Here is a 21,834-nt window from a genome sequence, read left to right on the forward strand (position 1 = left end):
TCATATCACGTGATTAGGATTCGCAATGGCAGGATTTACACAGTCAGAAAAGTTTCTACCGCCGAGCCCAAAAAAAATCATGACAAAAATCAAGGCATATTTCAAAATTAAACTGCTAATCAGTAATAATACCCAAAGACTTCAAGCTTTGAATACAAGACTATATCCATGTTTATTATACTATATACATAATACAAGTATCAAATATGACCTCCTTTGGTACAAATTACAAATTGAAATATATATTGCATAACGTCTTACAAAGTTGATGCTGTCTCTAGGCTCATTTTACACTATTCTTATTTCATGGCAGCTTTCAAAGCATCAGCATTGATATTGACTGTCTAACCAGCCACCCATATCTCGAGAGAACTACTAGAGACACTCAATGGGGTCTATACCCGGATTCTGAGCCGGCCAGTAGTCAAACCCCGGGATCTCATGACCACCTTTTCACCACCTCAAACAAGAGTCAATATGACAGCTATCATTGTATTTTTTGAAGCATAAAGTTACTGCTTTGTTCCAGTAAAGCCCTTTGGAACCAAGGAAACGTATTCTAGGGAAAAGGTGCTCATGTATTGGTCTTTGTTTATGCTGTCAACCAGGAACACAAAAGGCCCAAAACTCACTTGCTTAAAAGAAACTCCAGATTATGATTTATCAGATCATACAACACTTCTCTATTTGTCGTCAGTCCAAGACATGCTCAGGAACCCGATTCAGCCGTCTTGTCGGGTGGTCATATGCCAAGGTTGGCTTACGGACTGTGATGTATAAATCACAGCTCAACCACTTGCACAAGGCTCCTTTCTGTTCTCTCCTCAATCTTTTGCTTAGGCCTTCTGGACCATTTTGTTGGCTCTGGAGATCCTGTTTTGCCCACTCTCTTGAAGAAGTACTTGAGAGTGGGTAGAATCATACCAGCTACTAATGAAATCTGGGCTGCACCAAAGTCTGCAAAATGGATATATATTATTGTACTGGCCCTGATAGATTCGCTTATGCCATTCAAATTAGAAGTACTATAAGATCATCAGAATATGTTCCAGAAAATCGTCGTGTGAGACAAAGACTAAGAAGAAGGTAAAGAAAAAATCGAGTTTCCATGCTGGTTACCGACAGGCACCCTCAAGATGCCCTTCTGGTAAGTCAATATGTCCTTTAAATAAATCTTTGTATTTTCTTTATTATTCTATTATACTACGTTGGAGTTATGGGAAAAGGTAATTTGTATTAATTACAGAAACATGGTGGGGTAAAAACGAAATATCTCTTGCGAAAATCTCTTACTAAAGTATTCCCTTTTCTTACCACAGTGTATAGAAAAGCAAGTATTTTATATATATATAGAGAGAGAGATAGGGAAAGAAAGGTAAGATAGCTTATATAGCTTTTGCTGACATCATCAACTGCTGTTGTGAAAGTAAAGACAACTAGATATAAATATATACTAGGGGAGCGGTGCTCCCCCCCCCTTTGGGGGGTCCCCCCCTCCCCCCTCCCTTCGGGGGGGCCCCAGAGCCTACCGGAAGTTAATATAAAACCCTTCCCTATTGGAAGTCTAAGTACCGTATAGCACAATTAATAGGAACATTTTATTTGAGTGAATTATATGAAAAGAAAGGATATGTATAGATGTTTTATTATTCAAAAAAAAATTGGGTAGATGAGTTTATAGTGTATGTTATATATAATTTTTTACTAAATGTCAAAGACTTCCTTAAATACAACATTGTCTGTAAATACAGTATTTGCCGTTTCGTTGGAATTTGCTGGTGTATCAAGCATTATCTTGATTGTAGAAGGTTTTCTGACCCGGGATAGAGCAACATACAGCTGGCCATGGGAGAATACTGGGGCAGGGAGATATAATCCAACACTCTCAAGAGTTTGACCTTGTGACTTGTTTATTGTCATTGCGAATGCAAGACGAACTGGAAATTGGAACCGCTGGAATTCAATTTCACCATTTGACCCAGATGGATTAAGCTTTATTCTTGGAATAAGAGATACTTGCCCGGCATTTGATCCAGTCACAATTGTTGCTCTGATGACAGATGTTCCAAAAGAGTTGCAAATCAGGCGTGTACCATTACAGAGGCCGTTTTTTGGGTCAAGATTGCGAAGAAGCATGATAGGACATCCTTTTTTTAAGGACAGTGAGTGAGGTGGTAGGGATCCAGGATCAATGGTATTTAGTAGCTCAACTGGATATGTCAACTGACCATCTTCATCAATTCCCTGGTCGACGCTCTTAAACTCTCGTGCCTCTCCAGGAAACTGGCTCAGAAGAATATCATTGAGTTTCTTGACATCTTTATTCTTAGGAGTAAGCAAAGCACGGCCCATGAGGAAATGAGGGTTGGCTGCATTAGAGGAGAGATCATGGAAAACTGCTTTGGCCAGATCAGCAGGATTACATCCAGAAAGTAACATATGGGGCGGAATTGGGATGGTGTCATCACCGCCTGTTGTGTGGGCAGAACCACTACCAACTTGCAAGAGAAATGCTCCAAATTCCCTAAGCTCTAATGTTTCTTGTTCATTATTTGCTTGGGCAATTCGCATGTTTGTTGTAAGCCGCAAGGTTTTTACATTTCTCCATGCAGATGCTTTCTTGATACATTGGCTTACAACCTGAGCTCTTGTTGCCTTGGGTATAACAAGAAGGACCTGCCAAAAATCGCCTCCAAAGACAAACAACTTCCCTCCAAATGGAACGTTTTCAAGCAATGGATCGACAGCCTTCATTATATCTTGCATGGATCTGCTTACAGTATTAAAAACATCTTTACTAATCATAGAAGCTTCGTCCCAGATAACCAATTCCGTTCTTCTAATAAGTTGTGCCGTTTGCGAGTTTGCGTTGATGGAGCACAAGGAGTTAAGATCAACTTGCACTGGAATCTTAAACCTGGAATGTGCTGTACGCCCACCGTCTAGCAGCAATGCAGCAATTCCACTTGTTGCTACTGCAAGAGCAATTTTTCCTTGTTGGCGAGTTTTTTGAAGCAAGGCATTAAAGACAAATGTCTTTCCCGTCCCACCTGGACCATCGACAAAGTACAATCTTGAGGCTCCCACGTTTTCTTCAATTGCACTTAATACTGTTGTATAGACACGTCTTTGTGAATTATTGAATGTCAATGTATCTGGATCTGGCAAAAGCTGGGCTTGATCGCATAAATCTTCTTGTTCTTGTATGATGGCTTGAACATCTTGCCCATTTGGGCTAAAGTGCTGGATGTCAGGCATTGGTGGAAGAACAAATCCAGTGAACAACATGAGAGACATAGAGTTGGCAGATAGATGACTTTCGATATCCCATAAACATCTGTCAAACATATATTGTGTGGGGGCTAACGCAGGAATTCCACTACTTTCTCTTGCCAAATGAAGATAATCTTCAATCATAGAATCGCGATGAGCAAGCCACAAAGAGAAAGGATCTGATACTGCACAGAAAATCAAAAGAATAGCAAAGAGTCTTCGTAAAGAAAATGGGATCTGATGAGCTGCTGCCTCTTTCATACAGTTACTCCACTCATCATCATTCAAAAGTAATCCCAGAGCACGACATGCAGCTTGGTTTGTTTCATACACACATCCTTCTACTGTACATATGTCTTCAAAGCTTTTGGCCCCTTTAACATTATGCAGCAGTAATTGTAACAAATATTTTTCAATATCTCTCAGAGACACTGTGTAAACTCTGCCAATCGTTCCATTATCAAACCTCTTAGGTGCTGTCCATTTTCGTTCTTTTGTATTCCATACATAAAGAGAAGAAAAGTCGACGTAAAGAAGTTTTTCAGATGATGGGTGTGTAGCATTATAGTCGAAATATCCCATTAAAGTAGTGTTTTTTCTGGAATTTGGAACATCCTCTGGGTTAGAAGATGGATTATAATATACGGGTTGGGCATTTTCCAGATGGATTGAAAGTCGTTGATGGCTGGGATACTCTTGATGAAGCTTGAAAGAAAATATTTTCCAGCATGCTTCAGAAGCGGAGACATACCGAGCATCAAGAAACTCATTAACTTTGTTTACATGCTCTTGTTGTTGTTGTGGAGCGGAATTGGTGGGTGTAGGCTGCACACGGGCCATTGCACGGTCATGTCCTTTATATACATATTTGTAGAGGTATTTTACGGCAGAAACAGAGGTGCTAATCTCAACATTTATATGAGCATTGTATTTTGCACATATGTATCTATTGTGTGGAACAACCCATCCATTATCCATGATCTTTGGCCCTCTTCTAATAACTCTTCCATTTCGACTGCGTTGATAAATAGGATATCCGTTTCCACCATCGCTAGTCTCATTGCAAAGCTTTTTAGGATAATTCTTTGAACAGATCACATTCTTCATGCATGGTGCTTTTGGATATTTCTTTCTGCATGAGCCATGCATCATGCATTTTTTTACTGTTTCATATGCCAATGGCTCAGTTTCAGGATCTGGGATTTCAGCCGAAACTATTCTGTCAAAATCTTCTATTGTTTTTGGTTTATCTTGTGGTCGCAAAATCAAAAGAATGTGGGCATGAGGAAGTCCGCGCTTTTGGAATTCAATGACATATATAAAGGCCAAAACTTTCCCCAGAATATTTTTTTTGTAAGGTCAATCATGAGCTCTTTGAGCTTCATATTGAAAACCCGAGAACAAAGATCTGGTCTGTCATTAGCTTTTTGCCCAGCCAACAGGGAATTTGTGATTTCTGGCCACTTTGAATTGCAAGTGAAAGTTATGAACAAATCAGGCTTGCCAAAACGACGCACAATACTCATTGAATCTTGATAAAGTTGAGCCATATACCGGGGGCTACCAATAAAAGAAGATGGAAGAATAACTCTCTTTCCAAGATTTGCAAGATTACAATCGTTATGGATAACAGCATCCTGAATTCCACTATAAAGATCTACATGGAGACGATTTTGATTGCTGGTGATGAAGTGCAGCCGATCCTGCTCAACTTTGGCATACATATCAACAATATATTGTTGAAAGAGACGGCCAAAAAGATGGAGGAGGTGCTGTGTGTTGCGTCGATACATCAAACGGTTTGAGTACCATTGCATTACTGTGACATGCTCTCCTGACAATGAGCTGGCATCAATGGTCCAACCATCTTCACCATGTGGAAAGAGTAGCACATAGTGTAAAGCATCATAAGATCGGTGGTACTCATTGATGTTCTGTTGGAAGTTGGCTCTGGTGTGCAGCACAATGTCTCTTGAAGTACCCTCTTCATTATTCATAATAAGAACTGCTATTTCACTTGCAGTTGGAGCATTGTACCGTCTTTGATCCCGAGGCCCCTCAGCTACTAAACGCAAAGTGAGATCTATAGATTGTCCCTTTTCCCGAGAAATTTGATCCATTGTTCTGAAGAGATGTACGAATGGATTTGTTTCCATAAGAATGGACTGAATCTTCTCCAAAACACTTCTCTCCAATTGTGGGGAATGGTACTGTCTTTGATCTATCTGAGCAGCACTATCATAAATATCGATCTGAGCGAATTTTGGGTGAGCGATATCAGATTCTGTCACTGGCAAAATAGATCCAATTCTATGACAAATTGTTCCGTGAATCCGGAAGTTGTATGCCCCATTGATATTGTTGCCAACAGAGGTATCAATTTTAGCTCCCAAAGAAGTAAAGCTCATTGTACTATTATAGCTTCGAATGTTTTCAAGAAACTTCTTTCCATCACGTGTTCTATAGTTCAAAAGCTCAGCAATTCCTGTAGGTGTTGGCTCAATTTGGGGGAGAACATGCTTTCCTTTGTTACAACACATAGAGAACGTGGGGCTTCTTAAAGAAGAACGACTGTTTTTTTCATGTGCCCACATCATTGCCCCACAAAATCGACACTCGATATCCATATCTCCCCTGTTATCAACTGCTGGTTCTGAAATAGCTGGAAGTCGGGCAATATTATTCAAGCCTCTGCCTCGATTTCTAGATCCTCTTGCTCTGCTACTGTTATTGTTTGGACAAAATCTGCTTGTAATTCGGCGATGATCAGTTCCGTTACAGTGAGGACAATGGGGTAAAATTGATCCTCTATTCACAGTTGAAATCTCCTCGACTTCTTCTTCTCTTCCAGTCACTTCTTCATCGGATGAAGTCTCCTCAATCTCTTCTTCCATGACTGCTTCAAGAACTTCAGTAATAGTCTCATTTGCGAGTGGAAATTCAGTCAACTCAGAAACTGAAATAAAAGTCGATGTTTCTATGTCCAAATTTTGGTCTTGGACAGGCTCACTTCTTATTCTCAAGGCAGCAGCTATTTTTTTATAAACACATTTATTATTAAAAAAATATATATAATACTTGCAGTAATATGCATAAGTGTATAAATAAATAGTTACTTCGGCTACTTTCTGCAGGATATTCATCTACATTAGTTCTCTTTTGAGGAATGTGGAGAGAAATGTTCTTTGGGTTCATGAGACATTGCTTATGAGTACTTCTGCTATGTCCAAGCATATGGCAAGCAGCACAACGACGTTGAGTAGATGACACTTTATTTTTCGGTTTTTTTTTCAAAGTTAGAGTTTGGTTTGATAGTTGTATAAGTTTTTTGGCAATAGTTTGTAAAATAAATTCAAGGCGTTAATATCTCGGTATATCATGTGACATAGTAATATCAGGAGCGGATTGGAATTGGCACTCAGTTCCAATCCTACCCAATCAGGAACAACTACTCCAACTGCAGTAGTTGGGTGAGTAAGGCAAGAAGAAGATAACTATTGCTCAGCAAGATACCGCAGCAAAAGGACTTAGCTAGAATCTAGGATACTGCGGCATCTTATAAATTAATATAAATATCACAAATATTATCACAAATAAACATTATCTTTATCTTCATATTTTATTCTATCTTATTATCATTGTGTGACTTCTTGCACATTACAGTAAAAGTGCTAGATTTTAGATGTGAATAGATGTTTTATAGGCAAATTCGTATATCACGTGATGCTGCTAATTTTGATTGATTTTAGATATATAGAAGATAGATGTTTTATAGGCAAATTCGTATATCACGTGATGCTGCTAATTTTGATTGATTTTAGATATATAGAAGATAGATGTTTTATAGGCAAATTCGTATATCACGTGATGCTGCTAATTTTGATTGATTTTAGATATATAGATATAATGATACGCACTATAAGGTTGAGGTTTATATCTTTTCAAATAAAATACATCTTCCCCAAATTTTCAAATGTAAAAAAAATGGTATTATTGATATACTTGCTAAATAATTATAGGTGACTCTAGAAAAATAAGTTAAACACGTTAAACCTTTTTTTTTTACAAAATTACAAGCCAGCTTTAAGGTAGTGTTAAGTAATGTAAAGATTGATAGAATATTTAATCATAGCTAGAGAATATCTTGTATTCATTACTAGAAAACAATATCGTGTATATATCAGTTAGCCACTACAATAAAAAGAAACTATAAAATAAATTCATGGCAATTTTTCCTATTATCCCTCTCAATATCCTCCTATTTGTTATAAATTATTGTATAATATATATATATATATATCCACTACGGCAGACATTAAGATTTACCCACTTAACTCTATACTTTTCTATCGATAAATTCCGTATATTCAAGCAATAGCCTTCGTGTTTCCAGTAATATCTTACAAAGTTAAAGCCAATCCTAAACTATTGCCCATTTCGTCGCTCTCGAACCCCAAAAGTAATCTGTAATGGCTTTTACGGTACTACCGCTATAAAAAGATTATATATTTACCTATCCAAGCTGTTTTAATAGCGTGGCTTCGTTACAGTTTGAGCATTGTTTGTTTAATAGGGACCTTTCTGTTGTTTCGAACTTCCAGCATATCATTAACCAATTGGAATATAATGACACAATCCCTGATATATTTACACTTGTTACGCAAATTAAAAGTACTGTAAGATCAAGAGAAGTTGCTCCAGTATATCTTCATGTAAGACGAAGTCTGACAAGAAGAAGTATATAAATTATCCAGTCTTAAAATAACCCTTAAACCACCAAAAAAAAAAAAAGGTTTTGAAAAATCTTCTACTGAAGTTGTTCCCTTTTATCACAATTTAGAATCGGAAACACTCATATACTCGTATGTATAATATATATATATATAATATATTCTATTACTTGACATAACATAGTATTCTTCTAGAATGATTCTCTTTTTGATTATAATGTACAAGGAAAAGAGCATAATAAAATAATTTAATAAAAAAAGATATAGCACAAAAACAATAATTCTTATGTGCTTCCGATCATGGCTGCCAATGCAGCGCCTATACCATTACCATCGCGTGTTATCTGTTTAATAATATACATGTATGAATATAGGCAGTAAAAAGGGCGAATCTATAGATATATTGTCAACTTACGCCTATGTTAATATAGTCTGCATTGGAACCATAGAACTCGCGCAAGGCTTCATTGACCATACGAGGAAATTCCGGAAATTCTTCGTAAACAGTACCTTCAACACCTAGATCAACAAATAAACAAACAAACAAAAGTACATACATACATACATATCCACAGTTATTTACTAGTTTCTTCATAGCCAAAAAAAAATACAGGGAAATTTTTCTTACTGATAGTGAGACCGCGTTCAACTTCTTGACTAGAATTAATAATAGCACTGATCCCAGATGCTACCAGGCGAGCAGCCCGCTGTGCAACTAAATCACAAATTAACTTGACAAGCTGACGGTCACACAATGTAGTGCAAGGGACATTCATAATCGACTCCAGAATATGTTTTGTCTCTTCCAAGTTTATGGTTTTGTCGGCTGTGATGGCACTCATATAAGAAGTCTCGAACCCGTAATGAGAATTCATTTCTTGGGTGTATTGACTATTGAACAATAGACGACGATCGACAAAGTCCATCATAATATTTCGCGCAATTTCACCTAGATACAGTCCAGACACCATCTTTTCATAAGTATGAACACCAGGATTTACTGAACGTCGATTAACGTGGTTGTCATAGTATGTTCGAGGAAGGTAGTCTGGGTTTCTATCTCCAAAGGATCCCCATTCAGTGTTTACAATCATGTCGTCGTTTTCATCTGCGCCCTTGCATTTCACAACATTCTTGACCTTTTCCCAATAGGCTTTATACAATACACACAAAGACAATGCAGATGAGATAAGTTGTAGACAATAAAAAAAGGATAATTATGCAAGCTACCTGCATTTGTACCAGTACTGATAGTACAAGAAAGTAGTGTATCTAAACTACGGTAGCTGTGAGCCAATAGACAGCCCACTATATATATATATTTATTTAGTTGAAAAAATGCATGAAAAAAAAAGGACAAAAATGGTTAGAAAATGAAATAGATTGCTTTATATACTATATGTAAATTTGCCTTACCAGACCCATTGATTACTGCCTTGACTGATACTGGAATATGCCGACGACGAAAGCCTGTCTGAAGGAGTTCAGCTATGTTCTTTCCGTCTGCTCCGGTTATCTCAAAGTCTTTTGTCCACTGGATCACGTGCGCTTTATTAAGAGCAGAATGGTGGAGTGGGAAAGACAAGACAAATCCAAGCGCAATTGGTTCGGTTATGCGACACTTTCCTATAAACGTAAGAAAATGGTCGACGGAGGTGGCAAGAAAATCGATCATATTATTGATAGAACCTCTCTTCAGGCTTTCTTCGAGAAAATATTTTTGCTGGCGAGTAGTGATCTGCCCTTGGCCATGCAGATTAACAAGATAAACTCGGACATATGTAGCTATTTGCGAGTGTCAGCATTTCTTTTTTTTCTTTTTTCTGTTTACCATTGAGCTCTAAGCCAAGATATTCTCCAGATTCTTGGCCGGTAGGGTGACGAGTGATCCAGGAGGGCAGCATGGCAATGTTGGTATTATCGCTCTTTAATCCATTTGACATCTCCTTGCGCATATTACTGACAATATGTTGGAGAGTTTCGAAGGGTAGCTCAAACTGAGATTTGAGCTCATCGATGGCTAGTTGAATAGCCTTATTTGGCTCTATAGAAGGAGACTCTAAAGACATTAAAGAAAAAAAAAGAGAAATAGAAATTAAATCAATGTGGTTTTTGAAAGATTCCTTTTATTTCATTTAATTTAATAGATTGGCCAATGATTCTTGACTAATATTTGATTCCACGCATTGTTTGATATATGTATATACATGTACATGTGTGTGTATTGCATAATCTCAGTCATTTTGTTTGATAATGTATTCATATAAGACCGAGGGATGGAGGGGATAGTTAATGAATTGACTTGGATGACTGGGCGATATTAAAACCTGAAAAGATAAAAAAAAAATTATATTGTTACTCTTGACAAAAAAGAAAAAAAAGGGCGTTTTATTCAAAGAAACATTATTTACAAAGTCACCAAAGGACATTAAACTGTCAAAGAAGTATAGAGTAAAAAGAAAAAGAAAACAAGAGAGAAAAGATAATGGTGTAAGATTTGTTTATGCATCTGTGAGTATGAGTGCAAGTGTGAATGTGTGGGTGTGGGTGTGGGTGTGGGTTTGATTATATGTGTGGTGTGTTTTTGTGTGAATAAAGATATGTTCACCCAATTATTACTACTAGTATTATTATTATTGTTATTGTTATTATTTCTTGAAGACCCAGTTGCCTTGTGTGGCAGGCTCATATTTTGTCTTGACGGTAGAATTCAGCATACGCTGCAGGGACTGAACCTTTGGCTCGTTATCAATCCAATGGAAGTAAGTTGGCTCCCACGCAATACCCTTCTCCTCACGCTCCGACCGCTCTATACGCTGCTGGTTTTCGATCTTGGACTTCTCTATGCCAGCAGTCTGAACATCGCCAGCACGGATAGCATCAGACACCTTTTGCCAGATACGACGACTCTCACGCTCACCCTGTGCTGACATATCTTTGACCTTCATTTCGGCTGGCTTAAGCTTAGTGACATCCAAGAAAGGCTCAGATGTCTTACTTCCGTGTGTTGTGATGGTAGACTTTCCACTCCACTGACCCTCGATCTTGTACACATACTCCTTGGGGTTTCCGCCGTTCTTGCGTAGGTAACACTTGAAATGATTTCTTTCACCTGAGATCCAGCCGCGCGAAGAATATTCGATTGAGCAGTAGAGACCAGTGGTTGACTGGATGTAGGAAGTTCCAGTCAGTTCAACATAAGGAGCTGCATACCAGATGCCATTGACAGTAAGGGAGGGACTGGTGAATAGGTAGGATTCGTCACGGTTCTTGAGGGTTACAACGCTTTGTCCGACCTGGTCACAGATAAGTGAGGTTCCAGAGAAGCGGGTTTTCTGTCCAGTGTGTCCATTGAGTGACATTCCGGCCTTGGCGTTTTCGATGAAGAAGCCGGTTATAGGGGGATGGTGAGACACCTGCTCGCATATTACGTTGGTCTCGCCACAACCGTCGACATCGGACCAGGACATAAAGAACTGCTCGCCCAAGACAGGGTTATAGGGTTTCTTCTCCCACTCGCCTTTGGGAACACGGCTAGAGTAAGATGCATTAAGAGAAGAAATGAACCACTTGATAAAGGCCAACATGCGCTTTAATTCATCATCCGCCTGTGGAATAGCTGCAAAGAGCTCCGGCTGCTGAGTCCAATATTCACTGCAAAGAAAAAAGGGAGGTGAGCACAATGCCCAGAAATTATAAGAATCCTTTAAGACTTACGAATACTCGATGAGTGATACTGGAGCAAGCAAGAATGCAGGACAGGTAAGAGAAGACAGGTCTCCAGAGAAAGAGGCGAGGGACTTGAGGAACTGGTGGAAGGCGCCCTTTTGCTCAACAGGGATCATGTCCACGTTGTTAACTTCATCGTCGTTGTTGGGCATTATGCACTTTGATTTTGTGTAAGAGTAAAGAAATGAAAGAGTAAAGAACAAGAAAAGAGAAGAGAAGATGGCGGCTAAAAATAAAGGGTTCTTTTCTGGAATTGAATCTACGGGCGGATAGAAATTACGTCACTTACTCCTACGCCTATACGGAATTTCCAGAGTGTTTGGAAAAGAATCAATTACATAGTGCCCACATCAAGGAGATATATATCTATAAACCCTTTAGAATGACACAATAAAGTGAATTGAATCTTTATGGAGCTCCTGCCTGTACAGACCGCTCCCAGATTTGGTCACCGTCGTGACATTTATAGATTTTCGGATATAGTCCACCCTATTGGATAGATTCATTCTTGTGTCGCCAGCTTAGTACATTTTGGTGTAAAATTAAAAACTTCCTTTATGTTATTTGATTATTTGATTATTTGTATAACACAAGAGCAATTGGATTCACATTTGTATTTTGTACCTAGGTACACATTAATTATATCCATATATTTTCTTTAAAAAAAAATTATCAAATAAGCATAGAGATATTTTCTGGTAATAATTTGTTCCTGCAAGAAAACCCTGATAACTAATACCAAAGATAAAAAAAAAATGTTTTCCATTTAAGGCGAGCATACTTTATTATCACCTACTATATATTTCCATATATAGTATATGTGTTGGACACAATCAAGTATACTTTAAAAATACCAAGTAGATTTTATCACATGATTATCAAGAGTTACACCATAAAGACTCTTTATACTTTTCTATAGCGATATTTAGAATATTGGGTAAAGTTTAAAAGCAAAAGGAAACTGTTTGGATTGTTCAGAAAAATCCAATGAAAGAAAATAGAAAAGAAAAACTTGGCATCTTAAGCCCATTAAAAAAAAAGCCAATCAAAAGAGGAAGAGAAAATAAGGCTTGTAATTCACAAACTAACCATAAAATATAAACCAAGCTGGAAGTTGACTAGACGAAAAAGTTTTGGTATTCCAAATGACGGCAGTTCTCATAAGACAAGACAAGATAATCTCTTTCTTTTTTTTTATATATAGTTTTAGTTTTTATTTTTATTTTATTATTGTTATTATTATTATTGTTATTATTATTTTTATTATTATCTTTTACATCCTAATAAGATCATTCTCCGTAATATCATCACCAGCAGTTGGAGCTGGAGATGGAACTAGAGCTGGAGCCGGAGCTGGAGCTTCAGCTGGAGGTAATGAGGTAGGGGATGGAGAGGCGGTTGGAGCAATAGAAGGTTTGGTTACCTCGGGATCAGCAATTTCCAAAAGACTACACAAGTGGTGCCATTCGGTTTATGAATACATAAAATGATATCAAATAGTTCAAAATTACAACTTACGTGTCAACCGTTTGTGAGACTCGGCCATCATTTGCTTGAAGAATCATAAAACACACATCAGGCTCTACATTAGGGAATATCGAAAGAATCTGCTTCAAATTGTCGTCGAAAAGCTGACGTGCCTCCTGGTGTAAGTCAGGTAAAGGTACCGTTCTTGGCGCCACTGTCTCAGGTTCGGTATTTAGTCCAGGGACAATCGGCTGTGCATAATGACCCTGTGGTGGATAAGTGCCATAATGTTGCGGTTGATATTGTTGTTGCTGTTGTTGTTGTTGATGTTGGTAATAAATTACATTAGGATCCTGATTTGTATCCCATTGACCACCGCCGTATCTTTGTTGCTGCTGTTGCTGAATATATTGCTGTTGCTGGATATACTGTTGTTCTTGCTCCTGTTGCTGTTGTTGGTGAGGTAATGGGGGTAGCTGCCTTTGTTGCTGATAATAAACCTGAGATCGCTCTCTTTGACGCGCTTCTTCGTCATCTTCGGGACTCTCTGGTCGGCTACTTCCGGCAGAACTATCGCCCAACCCTTGGAATATTTTACCCACAAAGTTTAATGGCTTTTGCATTGTCTTTTGTGCAAAGTTTGTGCTTCTTTCCAAGAATTGAGCTGCCTTTATAGGATCAATTAGTGGTTGCGGCTGTACTTGAGGAGATCGTGAAGGGTGGACTGCATTATCGTAGCTAATCTTTTGCTTATCGTGGGCGATTGAAGGACGCTCTTGTTGAAGTTCGTTCATTGTCCGCTCAATGTTTCTGTAAGGATAATAATGATAAGCACTTTAAAAGAACAGAGTAATTGCATTGTCTAATCCTCCTTAGCTTCACAGATGTATACATGTAATTTACTTACGTCTCAAATTCCTCCTTTGTGATCGAAAGAGACTTTGCTTCCATTGTCTCGATAAAAGTAATAGCCCCCATCTGACCAATACACTTTAGCTATTATCTCCTCCCTCCCTTTTTTTTCAAAACAAAAAAACCAATTCATAGCCTCCCATTCATCTAGGCTCGAGTTCTTACCAAGTTGGTCAAATAATAACCAGCCTCGGATTGAAGATGTTCAGGACTTCGGAAACGGAATATATATCTGATAATGACAATGGTTATTGTTATTGTTATTGTTATTTTTTGTAAAGAACAAATATTAAATATTCTAACTTACTGGACATTGGATACCAGGCGTGGTGGGTTGGCATGAATGACGACAAATATTAAGATTGGAAGAAATTTGTCTGCACCCGCATCCCCTTCTACATGCTTAATAAGGCCTTTTGTAAGGCAAGAACAAACAAAATGAAAATAAGCAAATACTGTGAAAAGTCACCCTAATTAAACACACCAAAGATAACCTTGCAACAATTAAGAATACAAATCAGTTTGTCCCTTGGAGCTTTGTAGTTGTTGATCTTCAATAGCTCTACCGAAAGCATTAATATATATATATATATATATGAGTGTGTGTGAGTGTGTGTACATGTAATGTACACTTATGCACGCGTACCCGTCTCTGCAAATGTCATGAATGATGCGTTGTTCTCAGTGACAGGGATATCCAAATGCTCTTCACGAATCCATCTAAAGATACTCATCTTCTGATGCAATATTTCGTCTCGCTCCTTATCATCAGTTGTACTTGGTGAAAATGTTCTGATGAAAATAAAGTAATGTCAAGATATTTGTACTGGCTGCCAATAGATTTTGACTTACGCGTTATGCAGACGGTTCATCACTAATTTCTCCATGCCTTCCTCTGCATTCTCAAATTCTCGATCGGACAAGTCTTTCCATACATCGCACTCACGCATCTTACCATAAATAAACTACAGATAATTCCCCCCACAAATACATACACAATCCCCTTTAATTAATGCCTTTATTCACTTACTCCTGGTATTATTTCTTTTGTTCCCTTACACTCAAAAAGTCTTGGATGATTGTTGCCTGCTCAGCGACAGTCCATGACTTTTGTCCAAATCTCTGTAGAAAACTAATACATTCAAAAGAAACAAATGCTTTCTAGTTAGACAAACTAAATAATAATAATAATAAACCTTTCCTTCCTTTGTTGTTGTTTTCTGGGACTTTCTTAAAAAAACCAATTACCTTTTGAAATATCGTGTGATTGGGTGGGCACTACGACGTTTCATTTGTTCAAGGAACTTATTAAAGTCAAAGGCAATCTCTTGGCGTTCTCTGCCTTTAGTATTATCTGCTGCGCGCTGTATCTCTGCCATTGAGGGTCTTCTTCCATTAGAGTCTGTTGAAGTTGGAGTTTCTATATATATATTAAAAGAGACAAAAAAAGGAACATGTAAGAATATAATGTCAAATAGATATAGATATGTAATTTTATAGTGTACCTGGGGTAGATGTTTCTTCTGATGCTTCAAATTGTGTAAATATTTGTCGGATTTCTGCATCATGGCCAGTGGCATTGCCAGATGCTGATTGTTCCTGAGTGGAGTCTGTTGGAGTGGTGTGGTGTTCGTCATTGACGGGTGTGCCATGACTGAGAATGTTAGTTAGGGTGGGTGCTGAAGTAAGGAATCAAGGTACCTTGCTGTTGTGGGTGGGATGTCAGACAAGAGTTCCTCGAGTTCTTCGTGGGTCTCTTGGCGGAGTCCATCTTTCTCATCAAGATGGTCTTGCTCTTCGTAGAGACCCATCTTCTCATCAAACTCATCTACCAGCTCATCAGGGTCTTGAGAGACGTTCGATTTGTCTGGAGTCTTATTCTGCTGAGGATTCATTAAATTGATCTCAAAGACTGAATGGACAATTGAGTGAAGGGAAAGGTCTTAAGTTTGGTCAAAGCCAGTTTTGTTTAAATGACGTATAAAGAACTCCGATTGGATATTTTCACATGATCAAAAAGCATTTCATTCACTCGTACAAACACACACACGCACGCACGTACAAACAAACACACATATACAAAGAGGTTGTATATAAAAAAAGGGACATCTTTATTCACACATACACACATACGCGCACACACACACATATACACGCGCACACACACATACAAAAAAAGGGGAGACACTTTCACAGCTTTACAAAAAAAAAGAAAAAAAAAGGACATATTTGCTTTATGAGCAAACATTTACTGCTTGGCCTTGAGCTCCTCGACCAAAGCAATGTACTGGGCCTCGGCATCCTCAGAGCTTAAACCTTTGATACACGAAGGATAAGTACAATATTTTTATGCTAGGTTTAGACATATAGATAGTTACCCTTCTTGGCGGTCCAGGCATCCCACTTGGCCTTACCCTTGAAGTCAAAGGCACCAGGTCTGGCTAAAGGACAGAATTATATAGATATATTAGTATATTTTATCAATAAAAAAAAATTCTTAGGACTTACTAGTCTCGTTGTCACCAACGGTAGCCTGCTTGAAGAGACCGTAGAGAGCCAAGAGCTCATCGTTGGAGGGCTTGGAGGTGAAAGCCTGGGCGGCGGCGGCAGCAGCTTCAAAGTTCTGTAATAGGATTAATGAAAAAAAATAAAGGATTACTTAGTATATATAATTTTTGTTTGATCCGATAAAAAAGAAATACTTACGGCAGAAGGCATGGTGAATTGAGTTAAAGAAGAAACGCGTCGCTAGTTGTCCACTCGATGCTTTATAGTAACGTACGTTACACGGGCTGTTATTGTTGGCCCCTGGTCATGTGGTCGGTGTCCAAATAAGATGTGGACAACTTGCTCATATTCACCACAAATCACCCCAAGTGTTGCTGCTTTGGTTTGAGAAAGAATATATATAATTAGATGTTAGTGCGTCTGTGGTCACTCCAAAAATTGTCATAAGCTTCAGATCTGGATCACTTCACAATCGATGCAAGGCCCTTTTTTTTTCTACTTGGCGGACTTTAGTGTGACTTGATCTTGCGCTATTGAAGTCCTTCTTTGGTGGGTCTTTCTTTTGCTGTGCTCTTTATGTTCTGTAGACGGTCTAGATTAGCACGATCAGCTTTAGTAAGCAGACCCCAGCTTATTGGGGCTAATCACTCTCACGTGCAAAGACCAACTATTCTTCATTGCGCACTCAAGAAGAACACGGGCGCAACTCACCCAGCCTACCGCACCTTTACTACAGTACCTACGTCCAACCCTATACCTGACACCCACAAACGTTCCTTTGGCCAACCAACCGTCCATACACACCCCTATCTGATCAACAAAAACGACCGTAAATAATTTTTCTCTCTCTACTCTACTATCTTTACATCTTTTTTTTTCTTGTTTTGTTTTGCTAAACCTTGCTATTGCAGTAACACCCGGAATACCTAAAACCGAGTATGAACTTCGACGCACAATCCTAATGAGCTCCCTTCCAAAGGGCAGCACGGTAGTCAGTGTAGGCTACAAAACTCGCTACATGACCAACAATATTTTTTATCAATTCCACCAAAATACAGACTTTTGGTATCTATCTGGATTTAATGAGCCTGACTCTGCCATGATTCTACGCAAGTCTACAATACAAACTATATAAATTTACGCAAAAAGTATTGATAAATTTGGGATTATTAGAGAAGGATGATTCCCCGAGAGGATACAAGCAAATAATGTTCGTTCCTCCAAAATCTGCTCATGCTGAATTATGGGATGGCCCTCGTACTGGTGTTGAAGGTGCCAAAGAAATATTTGGAGCAGACGAGGTAATTAAATTCTTACTTTCTTACAAATTAGACAGAAAAAATAAATGTGATTTCATAGCTTTATAATTTTATAATTTTTTATTAAAGCATGTGTTATGTTGTATTACAAACCTTAGGCTTATGATAATTCTCGATTTACTTCATTTCTCAAAGATGCAATGAATGCAGATCATCTATTCATCGATAGCCCTTCGGTTAACCCATCCTTGCTGTCTGAAGACAGAAATAAAAAGATTATTGAAGCTGGTAGGAGTTCATTACTATCATCCATAGCAAAAATCCCGTGGATTGAGAACAATAGCTTTTTACAGGGTAGTGTATTAAGCATAATTTTTGCTATCATCCACTAGGAATAATTTATTCTTTTAAAAAAATGAGAGAGAGAGAGAGTATCACCCGAAATGTCATTTAACTCTCTGTTTCTTTATTTGGTAGCCAAATTCAGGAAAGCACTCAAACCTCTTAGTATTCTTATCCAGGAATTGAGAATAATCAAGAGTGATAATGAGATTGATATTATGAAGAAGTCGGGTCAAATAAGTTCAAAGGCTTTTATTCAGGTAATGTAAGAACAACAAACCAAGATATAATAGATATAATAATTAATCCCTTGAGTGTATACTTTCAGGCCATGAAATGGACACAACCAGAATTCTCGGAAGCTCAACTATGGGCTAAACTTGACTATGAGTGCCGTATGCGAGGATCAAGCATGTTGGCATATATTCCTGTGGTTGCTGGTGGACCCAATGCTTTGTCTTTGCATTATGTTCGTAATGACATGAAGCTTAGGTGAGTCAATAAACACAAATAAGTTTAGAATTTTAGAAAATGAACACAAACTTATTTGTCATGTGCGCAGAGACGGTGATTTGGTATTAGTGGATTGTGGCGGTGAATACAATGGATATGCCAGTGACATTACCCGCACCTGGCCTGTGAACGGCAAATTTACTGAACCCCAACGTGAAATCTATCAGGCTGTTCTCAATGTGAACAAAGCCTGTATTAAAGTAAGTGATTTATTTAGTGTTACTATATCAACAAAACTCTTTGTTAACCTTGTTTTTTTTTTGTTCTGTTCTTAGATGTGTACTGAAAATGCCAAACTGTCTCTCCATGCTATTCACACAGAATCCATGAAATTAATGAAGCGCGAGCTTGATGCTATTGGATTTTCTGTTACAAATTCAGTGAGTCTAAAAAGAATATATATTTTTGATTATGTAATTCATGCTTTTATATTATTATTGATTAATAGGACCTTGAGAACATGCTTTATCCTCACCATGTAGGTCACTACCTCGGTTTGGACGTTCATGATCTACATGACATTACTCGTTCACGCAGGTTGAAAAAGAATATGGTGATTACCATTGAGCCAGGACTGTATATTCCCTATGATAAGAAATTCCCCAGCAAATACCATGGTATTGGTGTCCGTATTGAGGACAATGTTGTTATCGGAGAAGAAACTCCTTATGTTTTGACGGCAACAGCACCAAAAGAAGTTATAGATATTGAATACTGCTGTAAAAGTACATCAGAATAATGTAAGAATTATAGAATGTATATGATTTTAGAATGGTAAAATAGCCGCACACCAACGCACGCACGCACACGCACACGCACACATATCTTCAAAGCAAAAAAAAATGTTATTCAACAAGTTTACTTGGTTGTATATATATAAACAGCTATCAAAACCTCTTGATTGTATATTTGAAACTAGTTTGTAGGTCTCTTTATTTGATGTATATTAGAATATTTTATACAACAATACCTTTTTTTAGTTAAATTGACTGTGTATAGCTTATGCTTATATTTAAATATAATAGACCAATATCTTTAAAAGAAAAAAGAAAGAAAAGGACCAGATTAAATATGCGCCATATTTACTGTTAAAAGTGAAGACAATAAAAGGAAATTAAGTATAATATTAAAAGAAAGAGAAGATTAGCGAATAGGGAATTGGTAGAAAAATAAAACATTATAAATGCTGAATAACAGCATTCAACAAATGACAAAAGAGGAAATATAAAGATGCTTTCAAAATTATAAAATGTAAAAATGAGGTCAGTAAAGATACAAAAGAAAGTTTTAGTTGAATAAAACTAAAGCGATATATACCTAAATTGTTTTAAAGACACTAGTCTATAATAGCTTCTGGATATATTATTTGTTATTATTTTTATTGGATTTTAATACGAGATATATCTTACTTATACCAGTTGAGTACATGTATTATTTCAACGCAACGGACGATATTTCTGAATTTAAATCTATAATGATTAATATGGCACAGTATTTGGTTGTGGAGTCTGTTCTTCACTCAACTATGGTGTGTATACCGCACTGTCAACTAAAGTCATAACGAATTGTGGCTCTTATTTCTTTATTCTTGCTCAGAGTCTTCGCAAGATACTCTCTTACAACAAAACAAAGGAAACAAACTGATTTTATTAAGATGATCAGTGACCCTGTGTCTTATCCTACTTCTTGAAGGTGATAGACTAATTTAAAGATTAGAGTAAAACCCAAGTCTCTTCCTATGGACAGACTGCTGAGGTTCAAATCGAAAAATAGCCTCACTATGCTACACCACTTTTAAGCATTCAATCTGAAAGGAAAAGATTAAACTATATTTAGGTATACATCTTTAATAAGTCTCACAGATTCAATAGATTTCGAAGAAACCCTCTCAGAAAAAAAAACAAATGCAATTGCATGAGGGTTTTATGATATTTTAATCGAATGGCATTTGATGAGTTTGTCTCTAAACGTCAAAGCGCTTATTAGGAGATCTTTGTGTGCACTGGACTTGTACATGGCGTTCTTATATATGAGGTTAAATCCTTCTGATAATCTTTGTTTCCGAGTGTTTCATAAAGTTTGTTAAGGGTGCTGCTAATGATCTCCTACTCTAAGTACATCAGCGCTATACGTAGAAATCCTATTAAAAAGTATTAGCTTGATCTGATTAAGGTTCTCCTTTATGGTAGGCAAAAGCGAAATCTTAGCATGATATTAATAGGCCTAGAGAAAAAAAGGCGCGTTTGGCTTTCTCTAGCAAGCTGGCACGGAAGCAGATCTCATTCTTAGCTTGCCCCTAGGTATGCTGCCACGGAAGCAGACCATACTACCAATGTTGATGGTTAGAATGCCAAGAGAAAAAAGAATTGTGCACCCGTACTTTTATTAAGACCCAAGCCATACCTTTTGTTGGGCATCCAAGCATCTTCATCAGTCACGTTTACCTCAACTTTTATGTCAAATTTAAAATTTTAGTTACAAATGGTGCCCCCAGCAGCTGGATATATTTTTTTTTACAAAAAATTGACTCCTAAATTTTATCTTTCTGCTAAATTTGACAGGGATTTAAACGTTTTAGCTGAAAACACTCTCACAATCTGTTTTAAAAGATAAATAAATTAAACTATTGGGTGAAGTAGATTTTCTCTTTGCTTACTTCCAATATTTGGCTTTACAAAAGATAAAAGTTAGCTGACTGTTGAAGATATATAATAATAATTTACATATTTGAATTTTACTTTCACACAAAAATTATTCACTTATTTTATTACAAAATGTGAATCGTCAAAGATTTTATTGAAATGCTTCTCATAGGAAATACTGACATGCCAGAGTTGGCCAAAGAATATAATAAGAGCTATGCTGATAATATCCAGAAAATCTTCTCAAATGAATGACAGAATTACAGTTTGGCTAATGATTCATTCATCATTCTGTATACTTTAATGGATGTTGATAGAGAAAAATGAGAGCAAGAACAAGAGCAATGCTATGAGAGTGAAGAAAAAGAGAAAGATAAGAAAATTAACTTTAGAAAATACTTGGATTTTGTAAAAAAAAAAAAAAAACTTGACAGTCTCTGTTAAGCATAAAGATAGCTA

At 37.4% G+C, this 21,834-nt stretch overlaps 7 protein-coding genes across 7 annotated transcripts; 2 read left to right on the forward strand and 5 right to left on the reverse strand.

The window, feature by feature from the left end:
* Nucleotides 1–25: 25 nt before the first annotated feature.
* Nucleotides 26–1,031, forward strand: PHYBLDRAFT_63844 (hypothetical protein; the record flags this gene model as incomplete). Its single annotated transcript, XM_018441192.1, has 3 exons — nt 26–219; nt 314–492; nt 841–1,031. 3 exons carry the CDS (start codon nt 26–28, stop codon nt 1,029–1,031), a joined length of 564 nt encoding a protein of 187 aa, XP_018292244.1.
* A 673-nt stretch (nt 1,032–1,704) lies between these two features.
* On the reverse strand, nt 1,705–6,507 carry PHYBLDRAFT_167630 (hypothetical protein; the record flags this gene model as incomplete). Its single annotated transcript, XM_018435679.1, has 4 exons — nt 1,705–1,937; nt 2,940–3,050; nt 4,889–6,304; nt 6,390–6,507. The coding sequence occupies 4 exons, from the start codon at nt 6,505–6,507 to the stop codon at nt 1,705–1,707; spliced, it is 1,878 nt and encodes a 625-aa protein (XP_018292245.1).
* Nucleotides 6,508–8,287: 1,780 nt separating this feature from the next.
* Nucleotides 8,288–10,072, reverse strand: PHYBLDRAFT_144663 (hypothetical protein; the record flags this gene model as incomplete). The annotated part of the gene is made up of 6 exons (XM_018431265.1): nt 8,288–8,347; nt 8,419–8,522; nt 8,632–9,156; nt 9,234–9,311; nt 9,420–9,788; nt 9,835–10,072. 6 exons carry the CDS (start codon nt 10,070–10,072, stop codon nt 8,288–8,290), a joined length of 1,374 nt encoding a protein of 457 aa, XP_018292246.1.
* A 579-nt stretch (nt 10,073–10,651) lies between these two features.
* On the reverse strand, nt 10,652–11,848 carry PHYBLDRAFT_111739 (hypothetical protein; the record flags this gene model as incomplete). Its single annotated transcript, XM_018428233.1, has 2 exons — nt 10,652–11,657; nt 11,721–11,848. The coding sequence occupies 2 exons, from the start codon at nt 11,846–11,848 to the stop codon at nt 10,652–10,654; spliced, it is 1,134 nt and encodes a 377-aa protein (XP_018292247.1).
* Nucleotides 11,849–12,940: 1,092 nt separating this feature from the next.
* On the reverse strand, nt 12,941–16,024 carry PHYBLDRAFT_181154 (hypothetical protein). The gene is made up of 12 exons (XM_018438425.1): nt 15,813–16,024; nt 15,617–15,765; nt 15,360–15,531; nt 15,171–15,243; nt 14,964–15,076; nt 14,758–14,903; nt 14,596–14,673; nt 14,419–14,524; nt 14,277–14,322; nt 14,107–14,177; nt 13,251–14,009; nt 12,941–13,180 (listed from the first exon to the last, which is right to left on the reverse strand). Exons 1-12 carry the CDS (start codon nt 16,004–16,006, stop codon nt 13,006–13,008), a joined length of 2,082 nt encoding a protein of 693 aa, XP_018292248.1. The 5' UTR covers nt 16,007–16,024; the 3' UTR covers nt 12,941–13,005.
* Nucleotides 16,025–16,194: 170 nt separating this feature from the next.
* PHYBLDRAFT_124466 (hypothetical protein) lies at nt 16,195–16,831 on the reverse strand (the record flags this gene model as incomplete). The annotated part of the gene is made up of 4 exons (XM_018428993.1): nt 16,195–16,427; nt 16,490–16,552; nt 16,620–16,734; nt 16,818–16,831. Coding segments are annotated over 4 exons (260 nt in total), but the record flags the coding sequence as incomplete, so codon positions are not given.
* A 364-nt stretch (nt 16,832–17,195) lies between these two features.
* On the forward strand, nt 17,196–19,472 carry PHYBLDRAFT_19582 (hypothetical protein; the record flags this gene model as incomplete). Its single annotated transcript, XM_018439706.1, has 9 exons — nt 17,196–17,448; nt 17,531–17,732; nt 17,812–17,920; nt 18,037–18,131; nt 18,303–18,480; nt 18,549–18,712; nt 18,783–18,933; nt 19,009–19,113; nt 19,182–19,472. 9 exons carry the CDS (start codon nt 17,196–17,198, stop codon nt 19,470–19,472), a joined length of 1,548 nt encoding a protein of 515 aa, XP_018292250.1.
* Between the last annotated feature and the right edge of the window lie 2,362 nt (nt 19,473–21,834).

This window comes from Phycomyces blakesleeanus (genome assembly GCF_001638985.1).
Source record: "Phycomyces blakesleeanus NRRL 1555(-) unplaced genomic scaffold PHYBLscaffold_9, whole genome shotgun sequence".
NCBI lineage: Eukaryota > Fungi > Mucoromycota > Mucoromycetes > Mucorales > Phycomycetaceae > Phycomyces > Phycomyces blakesleeanus.

Bases quoted from the DNA above. Each gene is read 5' to 3' on its own strand.
- PHYBLDRAFT_181154 (XM_018438425.1), bottom strand. From the start codon at position 16,006: ATGAATCCTCAGCAGAATAAGACTCCAGACAAATCGAACGTCTCTCAA. The intron at 15,077-15,170 runs GTAAGGGAACAA...AATTATCTGTAG, and splicing joins TCATCCAAGACTTTTTGAGT to TTTATTTATGGTAAGATGCG. The intron at 14,904-14,963 runs GTAAGTCAAAAT...TATTTTCATCAG, and splicing joins ATGAACCGTCTGCATAACGC to AACATTTTCACCAAGTACAA.